Source organism: Bos indicus x Bos taurus, chromosome 27 (genome assembly GCF_003369695.1).
Source record: "Bos indicus x Bos taurus breed Angus x Brahman F1 hybrid chromosome 27, Bos_hybrid_MaternalHap_v2.0, whole genome shotgun sequence".
NCBI classification, from domain to species: domain Eukaryota; kingdom Metazoa; phylum Chordata; class Mammalia; order Artiodactyla; family Bovidae; genus Bos; species Bos indicus x Bos taurus.
In genome coordinates, this window is record NC_040102.1 from 25,985,649 (window position 1) to 26,011,271 (window position 25,623).

The window sequence follows — 25,623 nt, forward strand, 5'->3', positions numbered from 1 at the left end:
ATCTTTCTGTGAAGTGTATTCAGAAACAGGCAAGAATGGCCAAGGAGGGCAAAGAATGGCCAGTGGCTGGCATCGGTGGTCAGCACATGTGCCCAAGACCACCACTCTGCCATTGCTCAGAAAGATATTGCCCCCTCGTGGTTCCTTGTATAACCCAGGGAGGAACTGGAAGTGCAAAGGGCCAGTTTCCAGATTAACTTTTCTCTTCTTTTGAACTTCAACTGCAATTTCGATAGTCTCTTGGTTTATTTTCATCCGGGGTATTTTTTTTCCCCATAGAGAGAAATGACATCATGACAGCAATGGCATCTTTTATCAAAATCTCCACCCCAACCCCAGAGAAGTCTAATTTAATATGTAAATCCAAATATCACTCCTGCTTTTTTTTTTTTTTTTTTTCTTTTCAAAATGCTCTCAAAGCAAATTATTTGTTTCGGTTTCTACGTTGAACCAGGACCTGCTGTTCTGGTGATGTTGCCGCGGAGCTGTTTGGGGTATCTTGTCTCCAGGGCACCACTTTAAATTCCCTAAAAGCAGAAGCCTTATCTTCAACTCCGTCGCCACCCTCATCTCATTCCCAGGAGCACTTAAACCAGTCCAGGGTGAAGAATGTCTAGTGGGGGAGGAGGGCGGGGGCAGAAGGGGGAGGGGAGGAGATTGAAGCAAGCCAATACATAATTAGAAATTGTGATCTTCGCTGGGGCTGGAAGGGCTTGCTGTGCGAAATCCCGGGAGTGAGAAATGAAGGAGAATCTACCTATGTTTAGAGTTTTAAATTATGTGTTTGTAGAAATGGCAACCCACTCCAGTATTCTTGTCTGGAGAATCCCAGGGACGGGGGAGCCTGGTGGGCTGCCGTCTATGGGGTCACACAGAGTTGGACACGACTGAAGTGACTTACCACCAGCAGCAGTCACTCAGTTTGAAAGCTTAAATGATACAATATTGGAAAAGTTCTCGGTGGCGCAGGAAAAGTGGAAATTAACCATGTCAGCTTCCAAGTATAGCCAACAACTGGGTCCGAATGGGTGCCAGCTGCTATAGTTTTATCTATCAATTTACAATCTCTTCTAATAACAAACTCCTGGGAGAGGAATAGACCTACTTCTATTTCACAGAGGAGGAAGCAGAAACCAGGCAGTTCGGCGTGTGGGGAGCCAACAGGCATAGTACGCTGACCTCCCAGTATGCTGAGTCTCCCTTCTTTCAGCGGCTTTTACCCTCTGAAGATCATCTGTCTTGGCCTCCAGGTCGGCTGGCAGTGAGAAATGTTCCCTTAGCCAACAAATATTTATTGAGTGCCTACGATATACCAGGTAGCGTTTTCAAACTGCCATAGGATTCAAAAGACAAACAGGGCCCGGTCTTGTCTTCCAAGAAGGATCTCCCGAAAGGGTGAGAGAGGCAGCCAGGTAAACAATTCCAGGACAGTCTGATAAGGGCCGTAGAGGAGTCCGAGCAAGGGTGGCCGGAGAAGTTTCGGAGGACCCGGCGTGGAGGTGGGGTTTGAAGATGCGCCCTGAAAACGCCGGCCCGGCCCGGGCTGCCCCCGGACGTCACCCCAGTTCCCGCATCCTGTCATTACCAGCTGCCCACTAGGTACTGAAGAGGAGGGGCAGGGATTGGGGAACGAATCCCTCGTGAAGAGCGAGCAAGCAAACAAAAGTAACACATCGCACTTCCCGGTCGCCGGAGCCCCGCTCCAAGCTGCGCGCACCGCCCGGCGGCCTCCAGGTGCCAGGCGGACCCAGCCTTTTGCCCTCCCCCTCGGCCCTCGCCCTCCGACCTACCGCGGAGTCGGGGGCCGGGGTCCACCGCTTCCGCCCGCCGCCCGCCGCCCCTCCCCAGCGCGCGCCATCCGGCCGCGCGGCCGCAGCCCTCGGCGCGGCCCCTCCTCCCGCGGGGGGCTCTGCCGTCCCTCGTCCCGTCCCTCCGGGCTCCAGCCGGCAGCCCACGTCCAGGGAGGGCGGAGAGAGGAGGAGGGGCGGGGAGGGAGGAGAGAGCGGGGGGAGGGAGGCAGGCAGGCGAGAGAAGGGGAGCTGCTTGGAGCCCGGACTTCCCAGAGCCAGCCAGGAGCGCGCACTCGGCGGCTCTCCGGGTCCCGGCCGCGCCCCGCCGTCCCGCACCTCCCTCCTCCTCTCGGGGTACCCCTCGCCCCCTCCCTCCAGCAGTTGCTACGCCCGCGCCAGCGGCCGCCCCCCAGCCCCTCTCGGCCACATCCCCAACTCTGCGGACTCACTCCCGGGACGCGCGTCCTCGCCCCATCCTTTCTTCCTTCCTGCCTTCCCTCGCGCCCGCCCGCCCTCTCCAGGTCTCCCTAGCGGGTCGCGATTGTCTCCGTCCCCTCCGCGCTGCGCCGGCGCCTCGCCCTGCCCCGTCTCCCCCTCGCACTTCCTGAGTCGCCGGCCGCCGCTGCCCCGACTCCAGCCCGCGGCGCCCGGGGAAGGGAGAAGTGGGCGAGCGCGCCCTCGCCCAGCCCCGCGCCCTAGCCCTGCCCGGCGAGGGAGGACCGGGAAGATGAACAACGGCAGCAAAGCCGAGAAGGAGAACACCCCGAACGAGGCCAACCTTCAGGAGGAAGAGGTACGGAACGGCTCGGTGCCGGGGCGGGGACGACCTGGGACGGCGGCCGCGGGCTCTGCCCAGAGTGTGGGTGGGTGGCCGGCCGGCCGGCGGGGCGCGGGTCCCGGGGCGCCGGGCTGCGCTGGGGAAGGGGCACCGAGGGTTTGGGAATCGCCCTGGCGTGGAGACGCAGCCCCAGACTGCGGCCACGGGATGAGGGTGTATCATCGGAGAGTGTGTTTTGGTGGGTCCACGCGCGTCTGCGTGCCTGAAAATTGCGTAACTTTGAGGACTTTCCCGAGACCTCTGTAAGTATAATGGTCAGCTTTGTTTGCCCCGGATTTTAAAAGCGGAATCGAGAGCTGAGTCCTGGGTGACCTCAGATGATTGGGACCCGGAGGGTTAGCACTTAAGTTCTGCGTCTGGGGCTGGAAGTTGTGGGGTGTGTGTTTGTGTGGTTTAGGGAAAAAACTCGGGGAAAGTTCTCATGAAAAGACACCTTCCATTCCCTGCCCCCCCAACCCCCACAATATCTATGCGAAAAGTTCTCGGTGAAATATCTTTCCCAGCTAAGGCGTTTTGGATTAATAGATAACTCATCAGCCGCATTCTTCTCTGATGAGTCAAAGACCCCGAACCTGGCTGATTAGTTTTTGTAAATTTAGGGGCGTTGCGGTTGTGGGGCGCAGCATGCTGGAGTTTCCGACTTTGCAACTCGCGAAGTGTTGATCCAGACTATTTTAATAGGACTTTGACGTCTGAGCGTAAATTTTATGTGGTGCGTCCCTAACAACGGTAAAAATGCTGCGGCTGCAGAGCGTTCCTTTGGTAGAAACAAAACTCAGTACATGTAGGGGGCGGGGAACTCTGAACAATCGTTTCAGAATTTTGTCGTTGGGATATTTGCGTTATCTTGTTAAATGCGCTCTGTTCTTGTTCGTGCGTTATCTAGAACCCAGTAAACACTGTTTTCCGCCTACCTTTTGAAAAGCCCAGGAAATTGACTTCTGAAACATTCCAAAAGGAACTTTAGAGTGTATGTAGATGCAAGAAAGTATGCAGTCTAGATAAAAGTGTTCTTACAGAAAGGTGAACTGATTCCTAAGCGGTTAGGGTGTTCAGATGATTATGGAAATACTATTCCATGTAAACTAAAATTCTGATTGTGAAACCCAAGGTTGCGGAGGACTTAATACATTTAAGCCCTCAGCACTTGTAAAATGGGAACTATTTAAAGGGGGAAGACAGAGGAGCGCTCCAAGACCAAGCCAAACATTATGCAAAATAACAAGATTTTACTCTTAACACAGATGTTTGTGGGTGCAACCCAGGTGAAATGCTGTTGAGCCTGAAGTTGCCGTCTCATCTGAGCAAATCGCCTTTATTATTATAAACTGTTCTGAAAAGCATTGTTTTTACATGCTGGTTTTTTAAATTGCAAGTGATGGAATAGTACTGACATTCCTTCTCTCTCAAAAAGGTGGAGACTTGAATTGCAAGTTCCGCTTTTTTTCTTGAACCTCACTGTCTGCTTTCCTATTTTATTTTCCCTACCACTGAAATAATCTTTAAAAATGTAGCTTTTTTTTTTTTTGAGAATGCTGGAGTATTTTATTTTTTATAATTAATAAAAAATGTAGCTTTTGTAAGGAATTGCAATGGCTTCAGAAACCTTTCTGTTTCACTTAGATTGGCGATCTGTTGACTTCTAAGGGTAAGACTGTATTACATGAAACCATCTTTCTCTCTTCACCTGAAAGAGAAACTTGTAAAAGTTCATTAGGGTAAACCAAAAACTTTTTTTTTTTTCTTCCTGCACACCATAAACTGTTTGATAGAATTAAGCAGAGAAAACTCAGGTTTTTCTTTTTTGACCTAGCTCAGCTTAACTGCCTGCAGCACTGGCCTGTTCGCCCAAACCCTGGGTGTCTTTATGTGCGAGGCTGTGTACCAGTAAAATCACAGGTGATTCCAATACAATCGCTGTCTCTTAACCTGTCCTGTTGCCTTAAGTCTTTCTTAATGGCCCGTGGTTCCAGAAAGTATCTGTCTTTTTAGCTAGATACTTGTTATTTTAAAAATAAGGGGACAGATTAAAAAATCTTAGAACCCAAGCTGTACAAGAGATGGAGTAGACAAAACAGATACACCGTGAAGGGAGAGGTTTTATGATGTTAAAAATTTGGTAAAAGAAGTTGGCCTCAATGATCTAGGTAATTTTGCCCTAATTCCCTGTTTGGGGTTTATGTTTTGTTTGTGAAAAACTGCTTTTTTCCCCAACCCTGAAAGCCACAAGTAAAACACATGTGTTTGAGTCCCATTAATGTGCTCAGCAGTATACAAAACCACCCGAATGGTCCTTTCCCTTGCCCACCCAGGAATCAGCAGTTTGTCCTCAAACACATTGGAAAGCCACGCAGTGGAGGATTCCAGTAAACAGAACACACACATAAATGTATATACACATAATGACTGTTTTTTAACTTCTGGTAGCCATTGAGCTGATGAGGAGGAGTAAGTCCAGTCATCTTTGAGGGAAAATAGTTCATTTCCTAGATCATCAGGGTTATTTAGACTTTCTCTATCAACAAAATCCAGGTTTTATTCCACCCCCCCCCCCCCCCCCCCATGTAAGTGTGTTCCTTATCTTCTGGTACATTTCAGCGGCCCACCTCCTGGTTTGAGGGCTTCTGAAGCTCACTCTGAAACAATGATGCTGAAACACTTCCTTTAGTTCCATTTCTATAGAAGGAACAGTCTTGAGACCTAGGAGCATTTCTGCAGCTTTTGAAGTAAGGTTGGAAGTTTTTGAGACTTTGGGCAGGATATACTCTTCTGCTTTGGGTAATATTTAAAACTTTGAGGAAAAATAATTTTAAGATTTGGCTAGCCAATAGTGCAAGAGAGGATACATCTGGCTTTCTGGCTTCTAGTGTGCTGTACATGCGTATTCCTATGCAACTTGTCCCGGTAAAGAAGAACCGGTTGTCAAAATCTTTGGCATCTGAGATTTACAAGGCTTCTGTATACATTAGTGTAGGGCGGACAAGACTGGGTGACTGAATAACAGGGCAGTAGAGCTTTTCTTCCATAGCTTTACAGTTAATAAAAAATTCCTCGAATTTACCTCTACCTTTGGACTAGACATTCTTCTCTTCAAATACTTCACACTTGACAAGTTTCAGTACTGTTAGTATGTGAGAGACATAATTTTTTGGCTTGAAGTTCTGTATATTGAAACAGTCTTGTAGTAGATATTATTTTTGATCCCTGAATTTTCAAAATGGAAATCAGATAAATTGGTCTTATTTTTACTTTTATGGTATGCCGTTGGACACTTTTCAGGCTGATTACGAATCATTTCTAAAAGGTGTGTTATTACGTCGAAGCACTGGTGTGTGTTTTCTCCTTAAATTGCTGTGAACATTCTTTAAAACAAAACTTGGCCTTGTTGGAATATTGATCAAAAAGATGTTTGGCAGATGGTGGTCCGAAATCACAAAGTCAAGTGTTGAGAAGTTTAATACAGATCTTTACCTCGCATTCTACATTTTAAAGTGCTTTGTAATTTTTCCTAAATAACTGGGGTCATGAAGAAAATTGTTTCTGATATAATTGGCACAGAGAAATGTGTGGTGGTTTGATGCGTCAACCTCAGGTTTTCATTGAGCATTAAGATTAATCAGTATTTTGACCTGGGGAAAATTACCGAATGGTTTTGTACAGTTTTACCAAGTTTGGAGTTTGTTACTCCAAATCAAATCAAATACAGTAAACTTACATTTCAGTCATAAATAGGATTCGGTGACAGCGTTTTGGATGAAAATGTGATGATTTCATAGTAAAGTGATGCTGCAAGACCACTGCCAATATGGCATGCCCTTAGTTTTCCAGAAGTGGTTTTAAAATTTCCATGATAAACCCTGACCCTCACATGCAGTCATCTGTTTCTAAGGGCATTTGTGTGTTTAATGCTCTCATTGGAGATGCTTTCATGTAAATTTTGCAGGTTCATCTTAATTTTCCACTTTGAGGATAGAACTGTGACGTTGGTGATGGGGCAATAAAATGGGAATTCTTGGGCACTGCAATGAGGGCATGAATTATTGCGGCTTTCAGAAGGACTTTGGCACTCTATGTCAAATTTTCAAGCCCTTTTATTCCGTGCTTTTATTTTTAGAAATTTACCCCAAGGAAATAAGCATGCACAAAGATTTATTTGTAGGATGAATATTGGTTACTTATGACAGACATATATAGAATCTGTGAATTTTCACTAACAAGGAAATTGCTAAGTAAATCGTTGTGTAATTTTTCAAAGAGAATATTATGTGGCCATTAAAAGCCACATTTTAAAAGAATGTACCTAAGTGTATTTACCTTTTTGGGGGGGAGTGGCTTAAAACATTTATTCTCTCAGTTCTGGAGGCTAGAAATCTGGAATCAGTATTTACCTCTCTGAATGCTGTAGTAGAGAATCCGACTTAATCTTCCAGTGTCTGCATTTTAATTGAGTTAATTCACATGACATTACATGAAAAAAGTAAAAATGAAAGTTTGCTATTACGTGATGCCAATTTTTAAAAATAATTGAATATGAATACAGACAATGTGGTGGATTACAGGTCTTTGTATTTACCTTGTGATGCTTTTCTGGGTTCTCTGAATTTTCTGTAATGAACATAGGCACAGAAGCAGTTCTAGGTCTTTGCTTAGAAGATTTCATTAAATACCCTTGCAGTATCTGTAGGTGTCACAAAACCATTGTGCCGGCCACGTTGCATTTTGCTCGCAAGCCTTGCCCCAGGAATCAGGCCTCGATTCCTCATAGCATGTTTATCTCACTCATTTCCCTGTCCTGTCTGTTCCTAGTGATCTTACTTAGCCTGCTCTCCTCGTTCTGACGTTCTTCCTCAATCCATCCACACATATGCTGCCAGATGCTCTGGTGCCCAACTCCGTCAGCACTTGGTGAAGTTTAAATATGACCTTCAAGATTGCTCTTGGTGCTCCGTAATATTCTGTACACCATTTATTTCAACCAGTTTCCCCCTCTCGGGCGAGCTTGAGCTGCTTTCTAGGCAAAAGCCAAGGTTCAGCTAGCATTTTGCAAGATCCCATCACCTGAATGTCTTATCCCAAAGAGATGACTTTCCTCAGATTTCCAGAAGTTATATTCTTCTATCAGCATTTAACTCCTGGATCATTATCTTTAAAAAAAAAAAAAGCTGTGCCATCTTACCAGAGTATTTCTAATCCCCAGCATGTCCCCAGGTAAGTACCACCCACACATGCTTACACCTGTGTGTGCACATATAATCCCTGATGAGCAACTTATGAACGTAGGAAATATCCTTACTGGTAGGAGTGGTGGCCATGACCTTGAATAGGTAAGCTCTCAAAAAGCAGCCACTTAACTTCATGTGCAATTTAGAGCCTGTGATGGATGGACCCCCCCCCCCCCCACCCTCCGAAGTGACCTCCCCCACGTGTCACCTGCAGCCTCCCTTTGAGCCCAGAGGCTAGTGTGCCGGGTCCATCTAACAGTGTGGGCCCCTCATCTCCAGGTGCAGCTGGGGCTTCACTGTTAGAATGTGGCGTCTGCTGTGGGATCCGTTCTGACCTTTTGGACCAGGGCTGCTGGGAGCTCCGGTTCGATGCGAGAGGAACCTTCCCAAATGAGCTTGCTCTGTGTGACCTGTGTGACTGCCACTTTGGAATGTTTGTGTTCCTTTTCATTTGGCACCTTAGTGTCTGCCCTGGGGTAGGGGAAACGGAATGCAAATGGTCCTCTTGAACAGTGCTTGCTTTGGTGAAAGGAAAAATTTAGGAAGGAATGAAGAGAATGAACCTTAGTAAAAGCTGGGGCAGAAGTGGCAGCCTGGCTCTGTGGGGCTTGAGGCCAGCTGGGACCAGGCCTTTAAAGAGATGCTCTGTTGATTGGAGAGTGTCATCGGGGATGACCTTGTCTGCCTTGTGGGGATAACTTGGGTGTGATTGCACCGACTCACGTCCCTCCCTTTAAGTGTGTGGGGAGGATATTGCAGGCCACTTGAGTGCATTGTGTGTGTTGGGGGGCAAGTGGGGAGTGCCTGACTGCAGAGTTGATCAGAGCAGAGTTGCCTAGTTTGTGGCCTGGTATCTTTGCTGGGCGTCCCAGGTGGCTCAGTGGTAAAGAATCTGCCTGCCAATGCAGGAGACTCTGGTTCGATCAGGACGATCCCCTGGCGAAGGAAGTGGCAACTCACTCCAGTATTCTTGTCTGGGAAATCCCATGAGCCTGGCGGGCTACAGTCCATGGGGACGCAGAGTCAGACACGACTCAGCGACTGAGCACGCACGCACGTCTTTGCTGAGTGCAGAAAAAAGAAAATTCTGAACTACTTGATCCTGGGAAATTTTCAGAGATCTTTTTAGCCATTCACCCAGGTAAGAATTATTAACTTTTGAGTATTTACTCTGTGCCGAGTACTGGCCAAGCACTTTTATATGCGTCTTCTGACTCATCCCCACAATGAGCTAATGTAGGGATCAGGGCAATGACGAAACTCATCATATGGGGAGGTGACTGACATCCTGAGTGACTTGGGACCTTGAAGGTTCTGAGGAAGCCAAGATCTGGGACAAAGCTCCGACTCTTAAGTTGCTCCTAGGTTTAGTGGAGAGGGCCTTGTGTGCACAGGTACCGTCTAGCACTGTGTTCAGTTAAGTGAGGCTGTAGTTTGAGCTGGAAACCGGTCAACACTCTTAAGGAGGGAGAGGGTCATGGAGCTATATCAAAGGAAACTTTTTTTTTAAAAAAAGAGGTGATACTGGGATATTTTTTTTTCCAGGTGAGGGAGGGATTGAGGCATTAGGGGAAAGATGGTCCAGTCAAAGGGATCGGGCCTTCTATGAAAATACAGAGGCTTAAGAGGTAAAACAAGCAGGGGAGAAAGGGGAAGTACAGATGATTGGGGTGGGAGAGGGATGGAGGAGTCCCTTCCGCTCCAGGGACCAGCATGCTTCCTGTGAGGGGAGCGGACTTCTGTGCAAGGGGGACGTGGCATCCTGGGATGTTCATTGAGGAAGTGGATGCATTAGGTTTCAAGGCTAACGCTGCAGGAATCCTGCTCTCAAAATAAGACAGTGGCTGCTGGTGGTGACTGAGCCTGGCAGGGGCAGGAGAGGTGTTCACGGGCTGCAGTAACTGTCAGATGCTCCAGAGAGGAGACTGGTAGCTCCATTCATGGAGCCTCTTGGATTTCTCTTTCGGATGATTAGCTGCATGGTGGTTGTATTTGTAGAAGCCAGAAAATTTACCTTGAAAGGGGAAGAAAAGGCTACTGGGAGGTGAAGAGGTTGGATTTGAGATGCAGAGGTCTGCTCTTGCAAAGAAATTCTCACAACAATTCAAGGTTATGTGGGACTTCCCTGGTGGCTCAGGGGTAATGAATCTGCCTGCAGTGCAGGAGACATGGGTTCAGTCCCTGGATCAGGGAGATCCCCTGGAGGAGGGCATGGCAACCCACTCCAGTATTCTTGCCTGGAGAATCCCATGGACAGAGGAGCCTGGCAGGCTACAGTCCATGCATGGAGTTGCAAGAGAGACATAGGGACTCAACAACAACAAATAAGATTATGTAGCTGGTCATCGAAAAGGTGGGTGATTATGAACTGAGTGCCCCAGAAAATTGGAGAGGGTGTAGGACCCCAGTTCCTAGGAAACCTTGCAAGGGTAGGTAGCAGAAGATGGACAATTGACTTAAAATTTGAAGCTTTTTTTTTTTTTTTTTTAAGGCATGGTGGGGGGGCAGGGTGAGGGAGAGAGCTGGACATTCTCAGAAAAAGTTAAAGCAATATTTTAAATGCACTCTCAATTTAGGAACACGAAAATGTATTGCATATAATCTGCCTAGTTATACTAGTGTTCAAGATACTTAACCATTTGAAAGGCTGATTTGGAGGAGCCTAAGAAATCTAGGTATATATAGTGTATATTATATCCTTTTATTTTTCCTTTCATCAGCAGTCTTTGAACATTGTTTTCCTCTAAAATTTGCAGTTCATGCTTAGACTTTTACTTAAACTTTTCTTTTCCCAAACCTTTACCTAGAAGGGACATAAAATTTGCAAATGGGTTTGGAAGGTAAAGATGGAAGGCCTGAAGAGTATTTTTATAAGAAAATCCCAAGTTGCTTTGTTCTTTTTCATTTCATAAGGGTTGGGGGAGTTAGAATGAGTCTTCTGTGGGTTATATTTTCAATTTATTCATTTCGTTTGCTGCTTTTTTTCTGCTCACAGCGAAGTGTCAGCTTGTGAATAAAGAAATGCGGTCCAGGAATTTAAGAATAAACAATTGTGTTTCTTATAGGTTTTAACCCTACTGCAACCATTCTGATGCACATTATGTAGAATACGGGAGTTAAGAAAAGGAAATGGCAGTAATAAATGCCAATCACACCAAGGAAGATGGTTCCAAATTCCAGGCTGTAATACAGTATTGTTACACAAATTTAAAACGCTGAGGGGTTGCTGACAGCATAGCTTAGTTCGGTTACCCCCTTCAGACTTTGCAAACATACAAAGAAATTTAGGCATCTCAGAATCATAGTGCATCTCATGAGCCCACAAAAAGAAGTTAGAGACTAATTTCTACTTTCAGTTAATCTTTATTTCTCATGAGTGTTTTTGTCTCTTAAACATTCTTTGCTCTTCCTAAATTCTTATGTCACCAGGTAGATATGCTGGCAGGTGGCCAACTTTAAGAAATCCTAGAGATTAAAAAAAAAATTTTTTTCCCCTCAGATCCCCAGGATCCTGTTTTATGAACATTTATTTTTCTGATGCCCACCTGTAGGATGGATAGTTTTGGCCTCATGAGAGAAGGGATGGCTCAGAAAGTGCTATCTTATTACAGAAGTACCAGAATTTCCTTTGTGCTCAGAGAAGTGCTACAAAAGTGTAATTACTTTACCCAGCATGTGTGATTTACAGGCCTGAAAATGTGCGAGTTTCCAGAAGCATTTGTTTTTATATACAGTATCCCTCTAAGCCGGCAGGATGTGTTTTGGGCCAGGGAGGGGACACACACAGCCCTCTCCACTGTGACACACACTCACTCACGCTTCCCGTCCTGTCCTGTGCCTTCGGTGGGATGCTGGGTGACGAGAGAGTGAAAATGTCGGTAATTGCTTCTCTGGGCCTTGCTTATCCTGAGAAGAAACACAAGCTGTCCTGGAGTCCAGTCAGCCTCCCCTCTGCCAGATCAGTGTGTCCTGAGTCTGCCTTCTCTCCTCTCTACCCTTCTAAGCCTGTTTCTTTCTTTTCTAGGAACTCCAAGCATTTTCCCAGCAGTGACCAAAACAACAAAAAAGGTCAGAGCCAGTGCTGAGACCATTTTTGTTGCAAACATTATTTTTTAGTCTTCAGAGGTATAAAAAAATTGGAGGGATAATTGAAGATCAGGTGCGTGGCCCCCCGTATAATCAAACTTATAAAAGCTTTTATGGATTCTTGGCACATTGATTCACTAAGCATCTGTGGACTAATGTCGTCTCTTAAGCACTGCACTTTGAAATTTTTTCTTCTGGAGTATAGTTGTTTAACGGTGTTTCACGTGATTCAGTTATCCATATACATGCATCTACTGTTTCAAATTGTTTTCCCATTTAGGTTATTACAGAGTATTGAGCAGGGTTCCCTGTGGTATACAGTAGGTCCTTGCTGGTTAAGTATTTTAAATGTAGCAGTGCGTACACTAAGTGTGTACTTTAGCCAGTGTGCACTTTAACACAATGAGGTGTTCTCATGTTTAGGGATGAGGAAACCAAGGCTCTGAGAGATTAAGTAATTTAAAGTTTTATTTGTAAGTGGTGCTAGGAGCTGAAAATCTCTATAGTGGTATGTGGGGTTCATGTAATCGGGGCCTGCTGGTCTCCCTGACCTCATCCACCAGGAGTCACAGCTTCATTCATTATGCTTCAGCTGCTGGGCCTTACTTAAGTCTCTCCAACATGCCAAGCCTGTTGCTGCCTCAGGGCCTTTGTATGTGCTGTCCTCTCCTTTCCGCCTGGGAAACCATACACCCAGGCATGAGGCAGCCTTGTCCTTCTCATTCATTCAGATCTCACTTCAGATGTTACTCAGAGGGACCTTTGACCTCCAAGTTCAAAGGAGCCCCAAGTTCCCAACCACTGTCAGCTTCCTCTTATTTTCCCCACAGGACTTCTTTCTCACTGATGTTACCTTGTGTACTTGCCTGGTACTCCTGGAATGTGACTCTGGTCTCGTTTAAGGCAGTAATTCCAGCGCCTGGAACAATGAGTGGACCTGCCCAATGCATTTGTTGTTTGTTAAATGACTGGAATACAAACCCACTTGTCAAATTCTGAGGCCTGTACAATACATTCCATCATCCTAAACCTTTTCCAGCAGTTTTTCAGTTCAGTCACTCATTCGTGTCCGATTCTTTGCGACCACATGGACTGCATGCAGCATGCCAGGCTTCCCTGTCCATCACCAACTCCCAGAGCTTGCTCAAACTCATGTCCATCGAGTCGGTGATGCCATCCAACCAACTCATCCTCTGTTGTCCCTTTCTCCTCCTGCCGTCAATCTTTCCCAGATTTTCAACATTTCCCAGCAGTTTTTAGATTAAATCTTAACGTTGCCTTTAAGATGATCACTTCTGGATTCCCATTTAATTACATCAGAAAGGACAATTAGCACATGCTTTTAAGCCAGAAATTTTGGATGGGAAGTGATGAGTCCCGTGGAGATGAAGAGGGTGGGAGAGAAAAGCTGATTTTCACATGTAAAGATCTGCTTCCCCTTGTCCAGTAAAAATGGAAACCGAGTACAATTTCCACAGAAGCAGGAGTGAAGTGTGGGCCGCCCAGATGGTGATAAGTTGAGTGGAGCAGGGTGACTTGGATTCCTGCTTTGCAGATGTGCTGTTGGTTTGCAAAGAGTTAATGTTAACAGCCCAGGTGGAATTGATTTGGAGATAGACACACAGGCCTTTGATTCAGTCTAGCCTCCAGCTCAGTGTGCTTTCTTCGCTTTGCAAAGTGAGAAGGCAAGCGATGCAGGACGCTGTGGGCTTTAGCTGGCCCTGTCGAGCCCGTGAGCACCTGTGCAGTAGCCCCAAGGCCGCCACTAATCTGAGCCCTGCGAACCCTTAGGGAGGCACCTCACAGCCACTGGTCAGCCTCACAGACTCAGGAGTTGCTTTTATTCCCTGTAAAACACAACAGATAACAGGTTAGGATGAAAGAAATCTAAGTCATCCTTACTTTGGTCATCGGATTGTCTGTTAATCGAGCCCACGAAGGCACTCATGAAAGGCACTCAGGCCATTGGCATATTCTTGTTTATGGCCTTCAGGTCTAATACTTAAACCTAAACAGACTTTTTATTTTTCTTTTTGGCCACCTGTGCGGCAGGTGAGATCTTAGTTCCCCAACCAGGGATCGAACTTGTGTCCCCTGAAGTGGAAGCATGGAGTCTTAACCACTGGACCACAGCGGAATTCCAAGAGCAAACTTTTTAAACTTTGCCGTCGTCCAGTGTCTGATAGTCTTGGAACCAGTGGTATATAATCTTTTTATTAGTTGGTTCTTGACCAAATAAATCATCAGTACTCTTTAAGATCCCCTGGAGAAGGGAATGACAACCCACTCCAGTATTTTTGCCTGGAGAATCCCATGGACAGAGGAGCCTGGAGAGTCGCAAAGAGTGGGACACGACTGAGTGACTAACATACACGTTAAAAAAAATTATTACACCTTTTTTCCCTTTTGTAAGGGACCTAGGACAAGTCACTTAAGTATCTTGTTTCCCTAACTAAAATACAGAGATGGAGAGTCAACGCTTGCTATGCATTCAAAGAACTGTAAGTTTTTCTATTTCATCCCACTTTTCATCTCCTCTGTGTGATGCCAAGTGCTGTGGTGGCCCGCCAGCCCAGATACATCCGGGGTGGAGGGGGAGAGACTGTTTGGGAGGAAAGGTTTTAAGCCTGAGATTGTTTTGTTTTTGTTTTTCGCTAAGCAAATCAGTGCCTCTTCTGGAGAACTGGGTGGGAGTTTCTGGGTGTGAGCTAACGGCAGGAAATGACCCTCTCTAAACAAAAGGACTCTTTAAGGCCCATCCTGAGTCTTTGTGTTTCTCGAGGAGGGGTTATGCAGAAAACCAGAGCTAGGAAATTAATCTCTGCTTTTAGCCTTTCTAAGGGGGGGAGGGGAGAAAGAAGATTCCTTCCCTGCTCACCCTCCTAAACGTCCAAGGGGCCCGCCAGTACCCACTGTGAGTGCAGAGAGGTTTAAGAGCAAGGCAGGTCTTTGGGCCACTGTGCCTTCATGCGTACAACAGGCAAAGAAACACCAGGTTGGGTAGAATTACACCTACTGTGACCTTCAGTTTTAACCTTGGCTTTCAGCTGCTGCTTGAAAAAACCCATCACCAGCAAAATGCAGAATGGGGAAAGGAGAAGAAAGGAATATTTTGTATGATCTATTAGTTGGGGTGCTAAGTAATGTGAACGTCGCTCAGTTGTGTCCGACTCTGTGCGAGTCCGTGGATAGTCCATGGAATTCTCCAGGCTAGCATACTGGAGTGGGTAGCCTTTCCCTTTTCCAGGGGATCTTCCCAACCCAGGGATTGAACCCAGGTCTCTGGCATTGCAGGCAGATTCATTAGCAGCTGAGCCACCCCCATAAATAAATCAAAGATTTGAATACTACATTAACCACAGTCTTCATTTTTCTAAATCTTAACAGATAAGAGCCGGTGACTTCTGCCAGTTGATTAACACAAGGCATTTATTTCTAAGCTTTTCTGTGTTAGATGGCAAGCCCATATGAAGAAACGTTGGGCCTTGCCCCTTCTTTGGCATGCTGCTTCTCTTTAAAGTGACTGTTCACTGGATTTCTGTATCTGTAGGGCTGAGTCCCTCTGCTGTTCACGTGAAACTACCACCACATTGTTAATTGGCTATACCTCAATACAAATTTATCTTGCTGTTAAAAATAAATTATAAAAAATGGCCATTATATCAATATTTATACTGGAGGATTCTGAATTTATATTGCTAGGGAAGTGTCGATAGTTCTGTCTTATCAAAAATTATTTTGCTTTTACACATTCTTGCTGACTTGCAGTAATGAACTTCTTCCAGGCACACCACTTTTATTTTTTTAAAGGAATATAAATCTTCCCACTAATAATTAGAAACACATATTTTGTTGAAAATGGTTTTGTGGTTTTACTTCATTTTCAGAGTGAAAACGACAAGCATCTTCTCCAAGAAACTTCCTTAGCTTACTATTTTAGGCTTTATATTGTAACTGTATTTTTAGAAAGGCCTGCCGATGTATTTGGTGGGTACAATGTGGTGGGGTCGGGGGGGCGGGGGTGCGGAGGAGGGTAGAGAGGTGGATTCTGTCACAGCACCAGACACTTAACAGAATTGCAGAGATAAGATTAAAGCCAATGCTTGGATCCCAGAATGAAAGGATTTTGTCTGGATGTTGCATGTGTTGAAAGACTCTGTATCTCAGATAGGAACTGAGTGTAGTATCATTGTAAATTCCAAGGTTTACAGGGGGAAACTACTCTTGTTAAATTCTAGTGTCTGATGCGTCAGTAGGTTTTCTCATTTTCTTAATAAACTTGAGAGAAAGGTTACTGTTGTAGTGTTAGTAATTTACAGATAGGAAAATTACACATTGACTTAGATTCCTTTGGAGGCTTATGGTATACATTTGGCATGTGTTTTTCATTTGTGAAAGATGACTTATTTTTCAGTTATTATCTGTGTAACATCACTTGTTATTTTTACAAAGATTAAAATACCAGCAATGATCTGCTCTCTGCATTTAAGCACTTATTTAACTACAATGTCTGGCCAGTAGAGTTCTTTGCATTGAGAACCATCCTGCATCTGTCTTTGTAGTGACTGGGACCAAATTCCCAACCTGCATTTTTTACACAGGTTAGGGTGTGGTTTAGCTGGATTTTGGGAATGAAGCGTGTCTGATTGTATTAGGTGGAGGGGCAGCTTTTTCCGTAGCTCTGTCCACTCGTGCAACTCCTGGTAAACCTTGAAACAAACTTGAAAATGTCCTGATCGGGAATGTTCTTGGATGATCAAAAGGAAGCGTCTTGCCCTCTGCATCTGTTGCTGTTTGGTCATAGTGCACCCAGCCTGCTGACTCTGTGTCTTAAAAACAAAAACAAAAGCCACTAGGGAGGGAGCAAAGAACTCAAAAATACGCGTGGGGCTTTGGAATATGGTGAGTTTCTGGTTTTGGCAGATGATCATTTGAGAAGTTTTAACCATTAAGTTGTCCCTTCTCCCCTCCCAAAGCCCCCCCAGTTTTAATTAACAATTAACCAGTATGAAAATTGCTCTTTATTACTGTTATAAATCATGGGTCATGATTATACAGAAATCCTATTGGTCTTATTCTGAACTTCACTATAAAGTGTTATTTCTTTTGTTGTTGTTTAACAAGTCGTGTTTCTAAGTCGTTGTCTAACTCTGCGACCCCATAGCCTGTAGCAAGCCAGGCTTCCCTGTCCTTCACTATCTCCTGGAGTTTGCTCAAACTCCTGTCCATTGTGTCATTGATGCCATCCAACCATCTCATCCTCTGTCACCTTCTTCTCCTCCCGCCTTCAGTCTTTGCCAGCATCAGGGTCTTCTCCAGTATGTTGAATCTTCGTATCAGGTGCCCAAAGTATTGGAGCTTCAGCATCACTCCTTCCAGTGAATATTCAGGGTTGATTTCCTTTAGGATTGCCTAGTTTGATCTCCTTGCAGTTTAGAGGACTTTCAAGAGTCTCCTTCAGCACCACAATTCAAAAGCATCAATTCTTTGGGGCTCGGCCTTCTTTATGGTCCAGTTCTCGCCCTCATTCCCAGTTGGCACTAGGTGGTAAAGAACGTGCCTGCCAGTGCACGCGGGTTTGATCCCCGGGTTGGGAAGATCCCCTGGAAGAGGGCATGGCAATGCACTCCAGTATTCTTGCCTGGAGAATACCATGGACAGCCTGGCAGGCTACAGTCCACAGGGTCGCAAAGAGTCAGACACGATTGAAGTGACTGAGCACTGTTAGCCCTCACATTCATACATGACTTCCTTATTCACTAATCAAGTCAGTCCCAAGTAAAAGCTTGGGTGCTGCTCACAGCAGGAGACCCAGGCATAGAAATCCAGCAACTTGACCTCAGCCCTCCGACTCATCCCCGTGCGTTCTGAAATCTTGCCACAAAACTTAAAGGCATTGTATTCTCCAAATTGAAACTGCAGTCATATTCCTTGGAAAAGGTATACCGTAAATACATCACTTCCCGCCCCCGGTGGGTTAATTTGCAGCCATACAAATAGGTTTGGGATGAAGAGTAAGCATATCGTTCGTTGTATAATCCTGGAGTGGTTTCCTTTGTCCGAAGCTGTAGGGTGTTAATTCCATTTTTTGTTGTTGTTTTGGACATCTGTGGCCCCCACTCCTGTAATGGGCCACAGTTTAGCTTCCGTGTACAGCCTAGGTGATCTCCTGAGTAACTGCTGCATATTTTAAATCCTTTTATTGCAGTCATGTCTCCCAACACTAAAATAATATAGCTCCATTGGATTTTTAATTTATCTGGTTTGTATTATCGAGACTACCAAAATGCATAACCACTTGTTGACTTAATTGGATGACATTGGGTGGGTCCAAATTTCTTCACTTCTCCCCGCCCCCAAAATAAAATCTTTTATTTTTTTTAAATAGCAAAAAGTTTACTTACATTATCCTTTTTTTGCCTTCTCCTCATTCCAAAAATTAAGCAAAAAAAAAAAAGCTATAAAATTTGTTAAATTTTTTTTCTTTTTGTTAAAATCTTATAATTTCTTTCTCTACAAGTAGCGTTAATATTTTGGTGTATATCTTATTTATATGCTTTTCTGTGTGTATGAGTGTTAACACACTCACTTCCTTCTTTTTTTTTTTTTTACAAAAATGAGATCATACCATAATAGTGTTTAGTTACATTTGATTTTCTTTTGACATTATGAGTATCTTTGCATGCCAGTGGATAACAGTCTGTAGCCTCATCTTTGTTTTTCTTCTCTAAGGTTCTAATTAGTTATCTATTTTATACATAGTGTATATATGTCAGTCCCAATCTCCCAATTTATCCCACCTCCGTTTTCCCCCTCTTTGTGTCCTTATATTTGTTCTCAGCCCCCTCTTTAATTCTTAATACTGTGCCGTGGTAAGGATGTGCCTTCATTTATTGAACTATTTTTTGTTACTGAGCAATGACTTTGTTTCCAGCTTTGTGATATAAACTGTATATCCTCCTAGCTAAATCTGTGTGTACACCCTTAGTGATTTCTTTCGCTTAGACCCTTAGAAGTTGTCATTTCTGGGTCAAAGGACTTACATTCCTTTTTAAAGACATTTTGATGTTTATTGCCAAATCTTCTCAAGAAACAATTGTACTAATTTATACTCCCACCAGCAGAAGGCAATGGCACCCCACTCCAGTACTTTTGCCTAGAAAATTCCATGGACGGAGGAGCCTGGTAGGCTGCAGTCCATGGGGTCGCTAGAGTCGGACACGACTGAGTGACTTCACTTTTACTTTTCACTTTCATGCATTGGAGAAGGAAATGGCAACCCACTCCAGTGTTCTTGCTGGAGAATCCCAGGGATGGGGAAGCCTGGTGGGCTGCCGTCTATGGGGTAGCTCAGAGTCGGACATGACTGAAGCGACTTAGCAGCAGCAGCAGCATACTCCCACCAAGAGTATTAGCAGGTCCATTCTCCTGCATCCCTGGCCACTGCAGTTTTTAAATCTCTCAAAGGTTGCTTCTTCACCCAATGGCTCAGGGGTAAAGAATCCACCTGCAGTGCTGGAGACTCAGGTTCAATCCCTGGGTTGGGAAGATCCCCTGGAGGAAGAAATGGTAACCCATTCCAGTATTCTCACCTGGGAAATCCCAAGGACAGGGGAGCCTGGTGGGCTACAGTTCACGAAGAATTGGACATGACTAAGCGGCTGAACACAGCACACACTGATCTGTACAACACCTGGGTGTTACACTTTGAATTTTTTTTTTTTAGCGTCCATTATTTATTTGGCTGCACGGGTCTTCGTTGTGCCCCACAGGTTCCTCCGTCTTCGTTGGCAGCATACGAGATCTTTAGTTGCAGCATGTGAGATCTGGTTCCCCGATCAGGGATTCATACCTGGGCCCCCTGCATGGGGCGTGCCACGTCTCTATATTGACTTCTTTAACCCCACTTCAAGACAACCCAGTTGTCTCAGGTACTGCTGTAGGCACTAAAATACTTAGCAGTTCATTTCTGGAACTGTTATTCTTGAGTTCCCTTGAACCCAATGAAAAGTATTGATTTTGTGATCCTTGATGTATATTTATATTTAGGTCCTTGATGTATATTCTGGCTAAAAATGTAATGACTGGGTGGCGAGGCCAGTACTTGAGGTGTTCTGTGCGCATGGATAGAATTTCATTGCATTGGTTGCAATATCTAGTGAACTAGTAACACTGCTGATTAAACCGTATTGTAAGGTGAATCCTGATCTCAGAGATGTTACTTGGTGGGGAGATGTCAGAGCCAGTGGATATGTCCTTGTAACTCTCCTTTTCTTGTCTCAAGGCTTGAGGTAAGCATAGAGACACTTGGAGACACATTGGTCAGTCTGACATAAGTTTTGGTGGACAGTTAGCTAGTTCTATCCCTGGAAAGAACTTCTATGGACACAGTTAAAACAGTAATGCCTTTCCTTAGGCATAGACACTCCAGTGGTCCTTTTCCTCCCCTCTAGATTGAGGAGGGCGCCTGGACCTCAGTGTAGACACTGTCTTGAGGATTCCTCAGTCTGAACGAGGGACCATCAGCACTTTCTCGTCTGCTCCAGAGGGGATGTTTTCACCATGATGCCCATAATGTACCAAGAGCTACATGTGGCTGAGGAGTGGGGCTCAGGTCTTCCTGTGTGGGTTGGGCAGTCTCCATTAACCCCAGCCCACAAGGTCTTCTTAATTGTTTCAAGAACATTCCTGCAGAGCACACGCCCTCCACAAAGCCTACACAGATGTTCTTAGAGTGTGGCTCTAGGAAATGAGCAGATGTAATGGAAACCTCAATCTTGACTCATTCTGACTGTTGCATATGAATGGAATTTGCATCTCATTTTGCATTTACTCGAACATTATTTCAGGGCAAATTCCCACTGAGGTCATGAAATCCTGAATTTTATGCACACGGCACCTTTCTCAAAGGAACTGGAAGCTCTTTTGCAAGGAAAAACATGCCTTTTCCTTGAGGCCTTGATTGTGGTTGACAGATGGGGAAGGAGTTGGTGGAGAGACCATTGATTGGGGGTGAAAGAGGTACATCTCCCTGGGGCTCTTTCTTCCTTATCGCTGGTTCTTGTCTTGGCCTTCAGGTAGGATGAGGAAGTGCTACAGAGAGTTCTCTTGTCTGCTTGGAAAGACTGTCAACACAGAAGACAATGGGAAAATACCGCAAGTTCCTTTGTAAATTGACGCTATTGTGCAATATAGACAGACAGCTTAGTAATTCAGAGATCAGTGTAGATGCGAGGGAAACAGACTTTTAAGAAAGCGAAAAGAAAGGTGGGTCTTCATGAACTGGGAGGATTTAAATAGGTAGAATTGGGGACTGGAGTGGAGGTTCACCATCTTAAAGGGTTTGGAGGTAGGAATGAATGTGATTTATTTCTGTGATGGGGGGAGCCTTTTCTGGCTGTGTATTTTGAATGAATGGAGGAGTGATGATATAAGCCTTGAGGATATTTTAAAGTTTCTATCAGTTTTCATTGGTTTCCCAATCAGACTTGTTCCATAAGTGACAGGTATAACCACCTGCAGAACACAATGCCAACACATAAAGCCCAGCTTGTCTGCTGGCTCTGAGGGTAGAGAATCTGCCTGCAATGCAATCTTCAATCCCTGGGTTGGGAAGATCCCCTGGAGAAGGAAATGGCAACCCACTCCAGTATTGCCTGGGAAATCTCATGGACAGAGGAGCCTGAGGGGCTACAGTCCATGGGGTCTCAGAGTCAGACATAACGGAGAGACTAGCACTTTCTTCTTCCAGTTCTTTTTTTTTTAAATATGTATGGCTTGCAAAGCCACCTAGCCGTTCAGATTGGCATACTGGAAAAATGAAACAATTTCATCTTTGACTCTTCCCATTCAGCTTCCTCGATGGAGTCATTTACTCCGTGAGGGCACTTGTTGCTTTTTGTCTTCCTTCTACAATAGTGGGGCTGCTAATCAGTCATGGTGGCCCTCAGCTTTAGAAACTGAATGTATAATTCCCCGGTGATGCCGTCACTCCACATATATATTAAACTCTGAATGTATTAGGCCCCGGTGATAAAAGGGACAGCGAACTTAGACATTGTCCTTGACCTTCCTGGAACTTCCAGTGTAGTGAGAAAGCATATACTAAACAAAAGCACCAGTAAATATAAAATTATAAACAGGGCCAAGTCGCACGTCACTACTGGAAAAACCGTAGCTTTGACTATATGGAGGTGTTACTTCTCATAAATCAGATAGCACCTGAAAACATTTGGGGGCTTCTTGGTCAAAGCATCTGACATCTAGGGAAGTAATTTGAAAACTGGAAAGCACTGTCTGCCACCATTGTTTTTGGTTGTAGTTAGTAGGTAGGATCCTGGTTTCCGTAGCTGACACACAAAGCTCTCAGTGATCAGGCTCTTCAGTGCATTTCCAAACTTGGTGTCTTCTGTCTGCCTGCGTGCATTCTCTCTTCTTAACCTTCATCCCTGCATCTAGTTGGGTGATGGTGTCTTCGTTCTTTTTTAATAACTTTCTCTCTCCCTCTTTAGTCGTTAAGTCATGTCTGACTCTTGCGACCCCATGGACTGCATGAAGGTATAATTCACAAACCTTAAAATTCACCCTTCTGAAATAAAGAATTCAGTTTTTTTTTTTTCTTAATATTTATAGAGTTGTGCAACCATCACAGCTCTAATTTTAGAACATATTTTGCTATCCCCTGTCCCTCCCAAAATAAAACCTGTACTCATCAACCCCTCCTCCCAGCCCTTGGCAACTATACTAACTTTTGTCTTCATGGATTTGCCTATTATGGGCATTTTGGACAAATGGAATAGTACAAAATGTGGCCTTTTGTGTGACTTCTTTCACTTAGCATAATGTTTGTGGTTCATCCATGTTATAGCATGAATTCATAATTTGTTCCTTTTTAATGCCTGAATAATACTCCGATTATCTGTCTGTACTGCATTTTGTTGGCAGATTCATCACTTGATAAACATTTGAGTTGTTTATCAACTCACTGTGGTTTATCAACTTCTGGGCACCCTGTTCTTAGAAAGTGACGATTCCATCCAGGTCCCTGACTTGCTTGTGCCTGGCCTGCTTTGTTCCGTCCTCTCCATGAATTTTCATCCCCTCCGCACTTCAGGCTTCCCCTGTGGGCTTTCCTACTTGTTGGCCTGTCTGGCTTTCCCCCATAGAACAATTAATGTTAGTCTCTGACTTAGCACCCTGAATATGCTACCTAGTAGTTTTACTTCTATCCTTTCATGAATATCTCCATATATTTATTTGGATCTCAGACTCACTTGCTTGTTAAAGACAGTTCATTCAACAAATACAGTGAATAAATCAGTGAATAAGGCTAAGAGCCTTACCTTTGTGGGGACATTAAATTCTAGCAGAACTTAGGTGACTTTTTATTTAACTTTTTAAATTAATTTTTATTGAATATAGTTGCATTAAAATGTTTTTACTGAACAGCAAGGTGAATCAGCTATTCGTATACATATAGTTTTGGATTTCCTTCGTAGGTGGACTTACTAAATACATATATATTTTACTGCTATTCTTTTCGATTTCCACCTGACCACAATATATCACAGTGTAGATTCTCAGTAAACATTACTTGATAATTATTGCATTGAAATTTTCTTAACTTAAAAATTGACCCCCCCTTCATAAAAAGAAAAAAAAAATTGAATGAGGCCACTTAATCCTCTCTGAACGGCATAGGTTGCTGTCTTATTTCCTACTGGCATGGTAATCACAGCTTCAGAGGTGATTCCTGAAGGTGAGAGGATGGGTGTGAAGTGTCCCCTTGGAGACTAGAAACCAGCTTGCAGAGGACGAGTCTCTCCTCCTCTATGCCACGTCTTGAGTCCAGACCCTCGCCGCCGTTGTCTTATTTTGCTGGGCTGTTGGAGTCTGAAGTCTTCGTTATTCTAAGGACTGGAATCGGGGGGAGAGAGAGGAGGGCGGGCGGAGTCTATTCTCCACTTACTGTCAAGAGTTGAGAAGCTTTCCTCCTCCTTCCTGTTCATGAGGAGGAAAGCGTTTACTCAGTTCCTGATAAAGCTGAGGCTTGTCAGGCCCTGAGCAAGGCGCCCAAGAAGGGCTGCCAGGCCAGGCTGGGAGTGGGGTTTGGCGGGGAATGGATGCATGCACGTGTGTGGCTGAGCCCCTTGGCTATCCACAGGAAACTCACAGCATTGTTGTGTTTTGTTTCTTTGGCTGTGCCGGGTTGTAATTGTGGCATATGGGATCGAGTTCCCTGACCAAGGTTCGAAGCCGGGTCCCCTGCATCCGGAGCTCAGAGTCTTAACCACTGGACCAGGGAAGTCCCTCACAACATTATTAATCAGCTCTTCTCCAATTGAAAATAAAAAGTTTTTAAAAAAAAAAAAAAAAACCTGCCATCTCCTCATGCAGTGCACCTTAATTACCTGTGAGGTCAGGTGTCTGGCTTGCCCAGCCTCTTTTGGAAATGGTGGTAGAATGGCTAGCTATCCCAGAGCCCTGTGAGGATTCAAGAGTTAACATTTGTAGAGGCCTCTGGAAATGTTAAGTGCCTGGTGTTCTTATCTCCTTTCTGGGCATAGTTGCCTTATAAGGCTGTCCACTGGGCCGAGGGACCTCTGCTGGGGAGCTGGGCCAGCCCGTGAGGCTGGATGACTGGCAGGCTGTGAAGTTTTCCCAGAATGGGCTCCGATTTCTTATTTTAATACTGGTGATACCACTTTTTTTTTTTCCTAATTGTTAGTGTCAGCCTCACAAACACTTTACCCTCAGCTTTATTGCATCTATTTTTAGCCCCTGATCATCTCGGTGATTCTTTCCCCGTGAAAACCAAGTATAGTAAAATCCATTTGAACAAAATAACCCAGTCAAAGGTTTTAAATTTTCTGTTTTTGGAAAGGAAGACGACTAATCCCAAGACGTATTTTGAAGTAAATGAATTCCTTTTTTTTCTTTTTTTTAAAGCTGTATTTAAAAAAAGTAATAGCAGCTATGACTTTCCCATAGCGCTCCTAAAATAATCGATGAAAATGCACAGATATTCAATCTAGAGGACTATGAACTTTTGTTCATTTTTCTTTTGTGAAACAGACTGCTTTTCAAATAGCAGTATGTAAACATGGAAACTTAGTGTTTGAGAGCCGGTTTTAAAGGTCTTCCTTCTTACTCTGGCCATTTACTCTTGACATGTCTATTTATGCTTATCAGAACTTTTTGGAGCTTGGCGGCACCCAGGAAGTGCTTTTGTTCAACACCCTCTTCCGAGCAGTGAGTCAGCTAAAGCCCAAGGTTGGGTCTGGAGCCCATTCTGTTTGTAAGACTGTGCTATTCAAATTGACCCTGTGTCTCTTTCTGGGTCCCTTGATGTCAAGCAGAATGACCCCTATATTTTGAGTTGGTTAATTTATAAAGTAGAGGGGATGATAGCTACTCTCAGCCTACTCCAGGAAAGGTGCTATCAAGGTGAATGGTGTAAATAGTCCAAAATGTTGTTTTGGGATCTAGAGACAGGGAGTAGAAGGTTAGAATATTATTTCTTAGATCGTTATTGATCTCTAAAAGTATTGAAACCTTGGTTCAAACCTGGCTTCCTTTTTTTTTTTAATTGAAAGTATCATGAGAACGACAGGTATTGTGGGGAACTTCCCTGGTGATCCAGTAGTTAAGACTCTGAGCTTTCTATGCATGGGTTTGATCCCTCGTC

General features: G+C 44.5%; 1 protein-coding gene across 4 annotated transcripts in view; it reads left to right on the forward strand.

Moving 5' to 3' along the window:
• The first annotated feature begins 1,178 nt into the window (after positions 1-1,178).
• RBPMS (RNA binding protein, mRNA processing factor) overlaps positions 1,179-25,623 on the forward strand; it is a 203,674-nt gene continuing 179,229 nt past the window's right edge. The window contains exon 1 of one of the 4 annotated variants that reach the window (XM_027529921.1): positions 1,179-1,250. In XM_027529921.1, the coding sequence (XP_027385722.1) occupies positions 1,188-1,250 (63 nt within the window). In that variant the 5' untranslated portion in view covers positions 1,179-1,187. Of the gene's footprint in view, positions 1,251-2,001; positions 2,584-25,623 lie in introns of those variants that run through there. The other 3 variants (XM_027529919.1, XM_027529918.1, XM_027529920.1) reach the window with 3 other exon arrangements.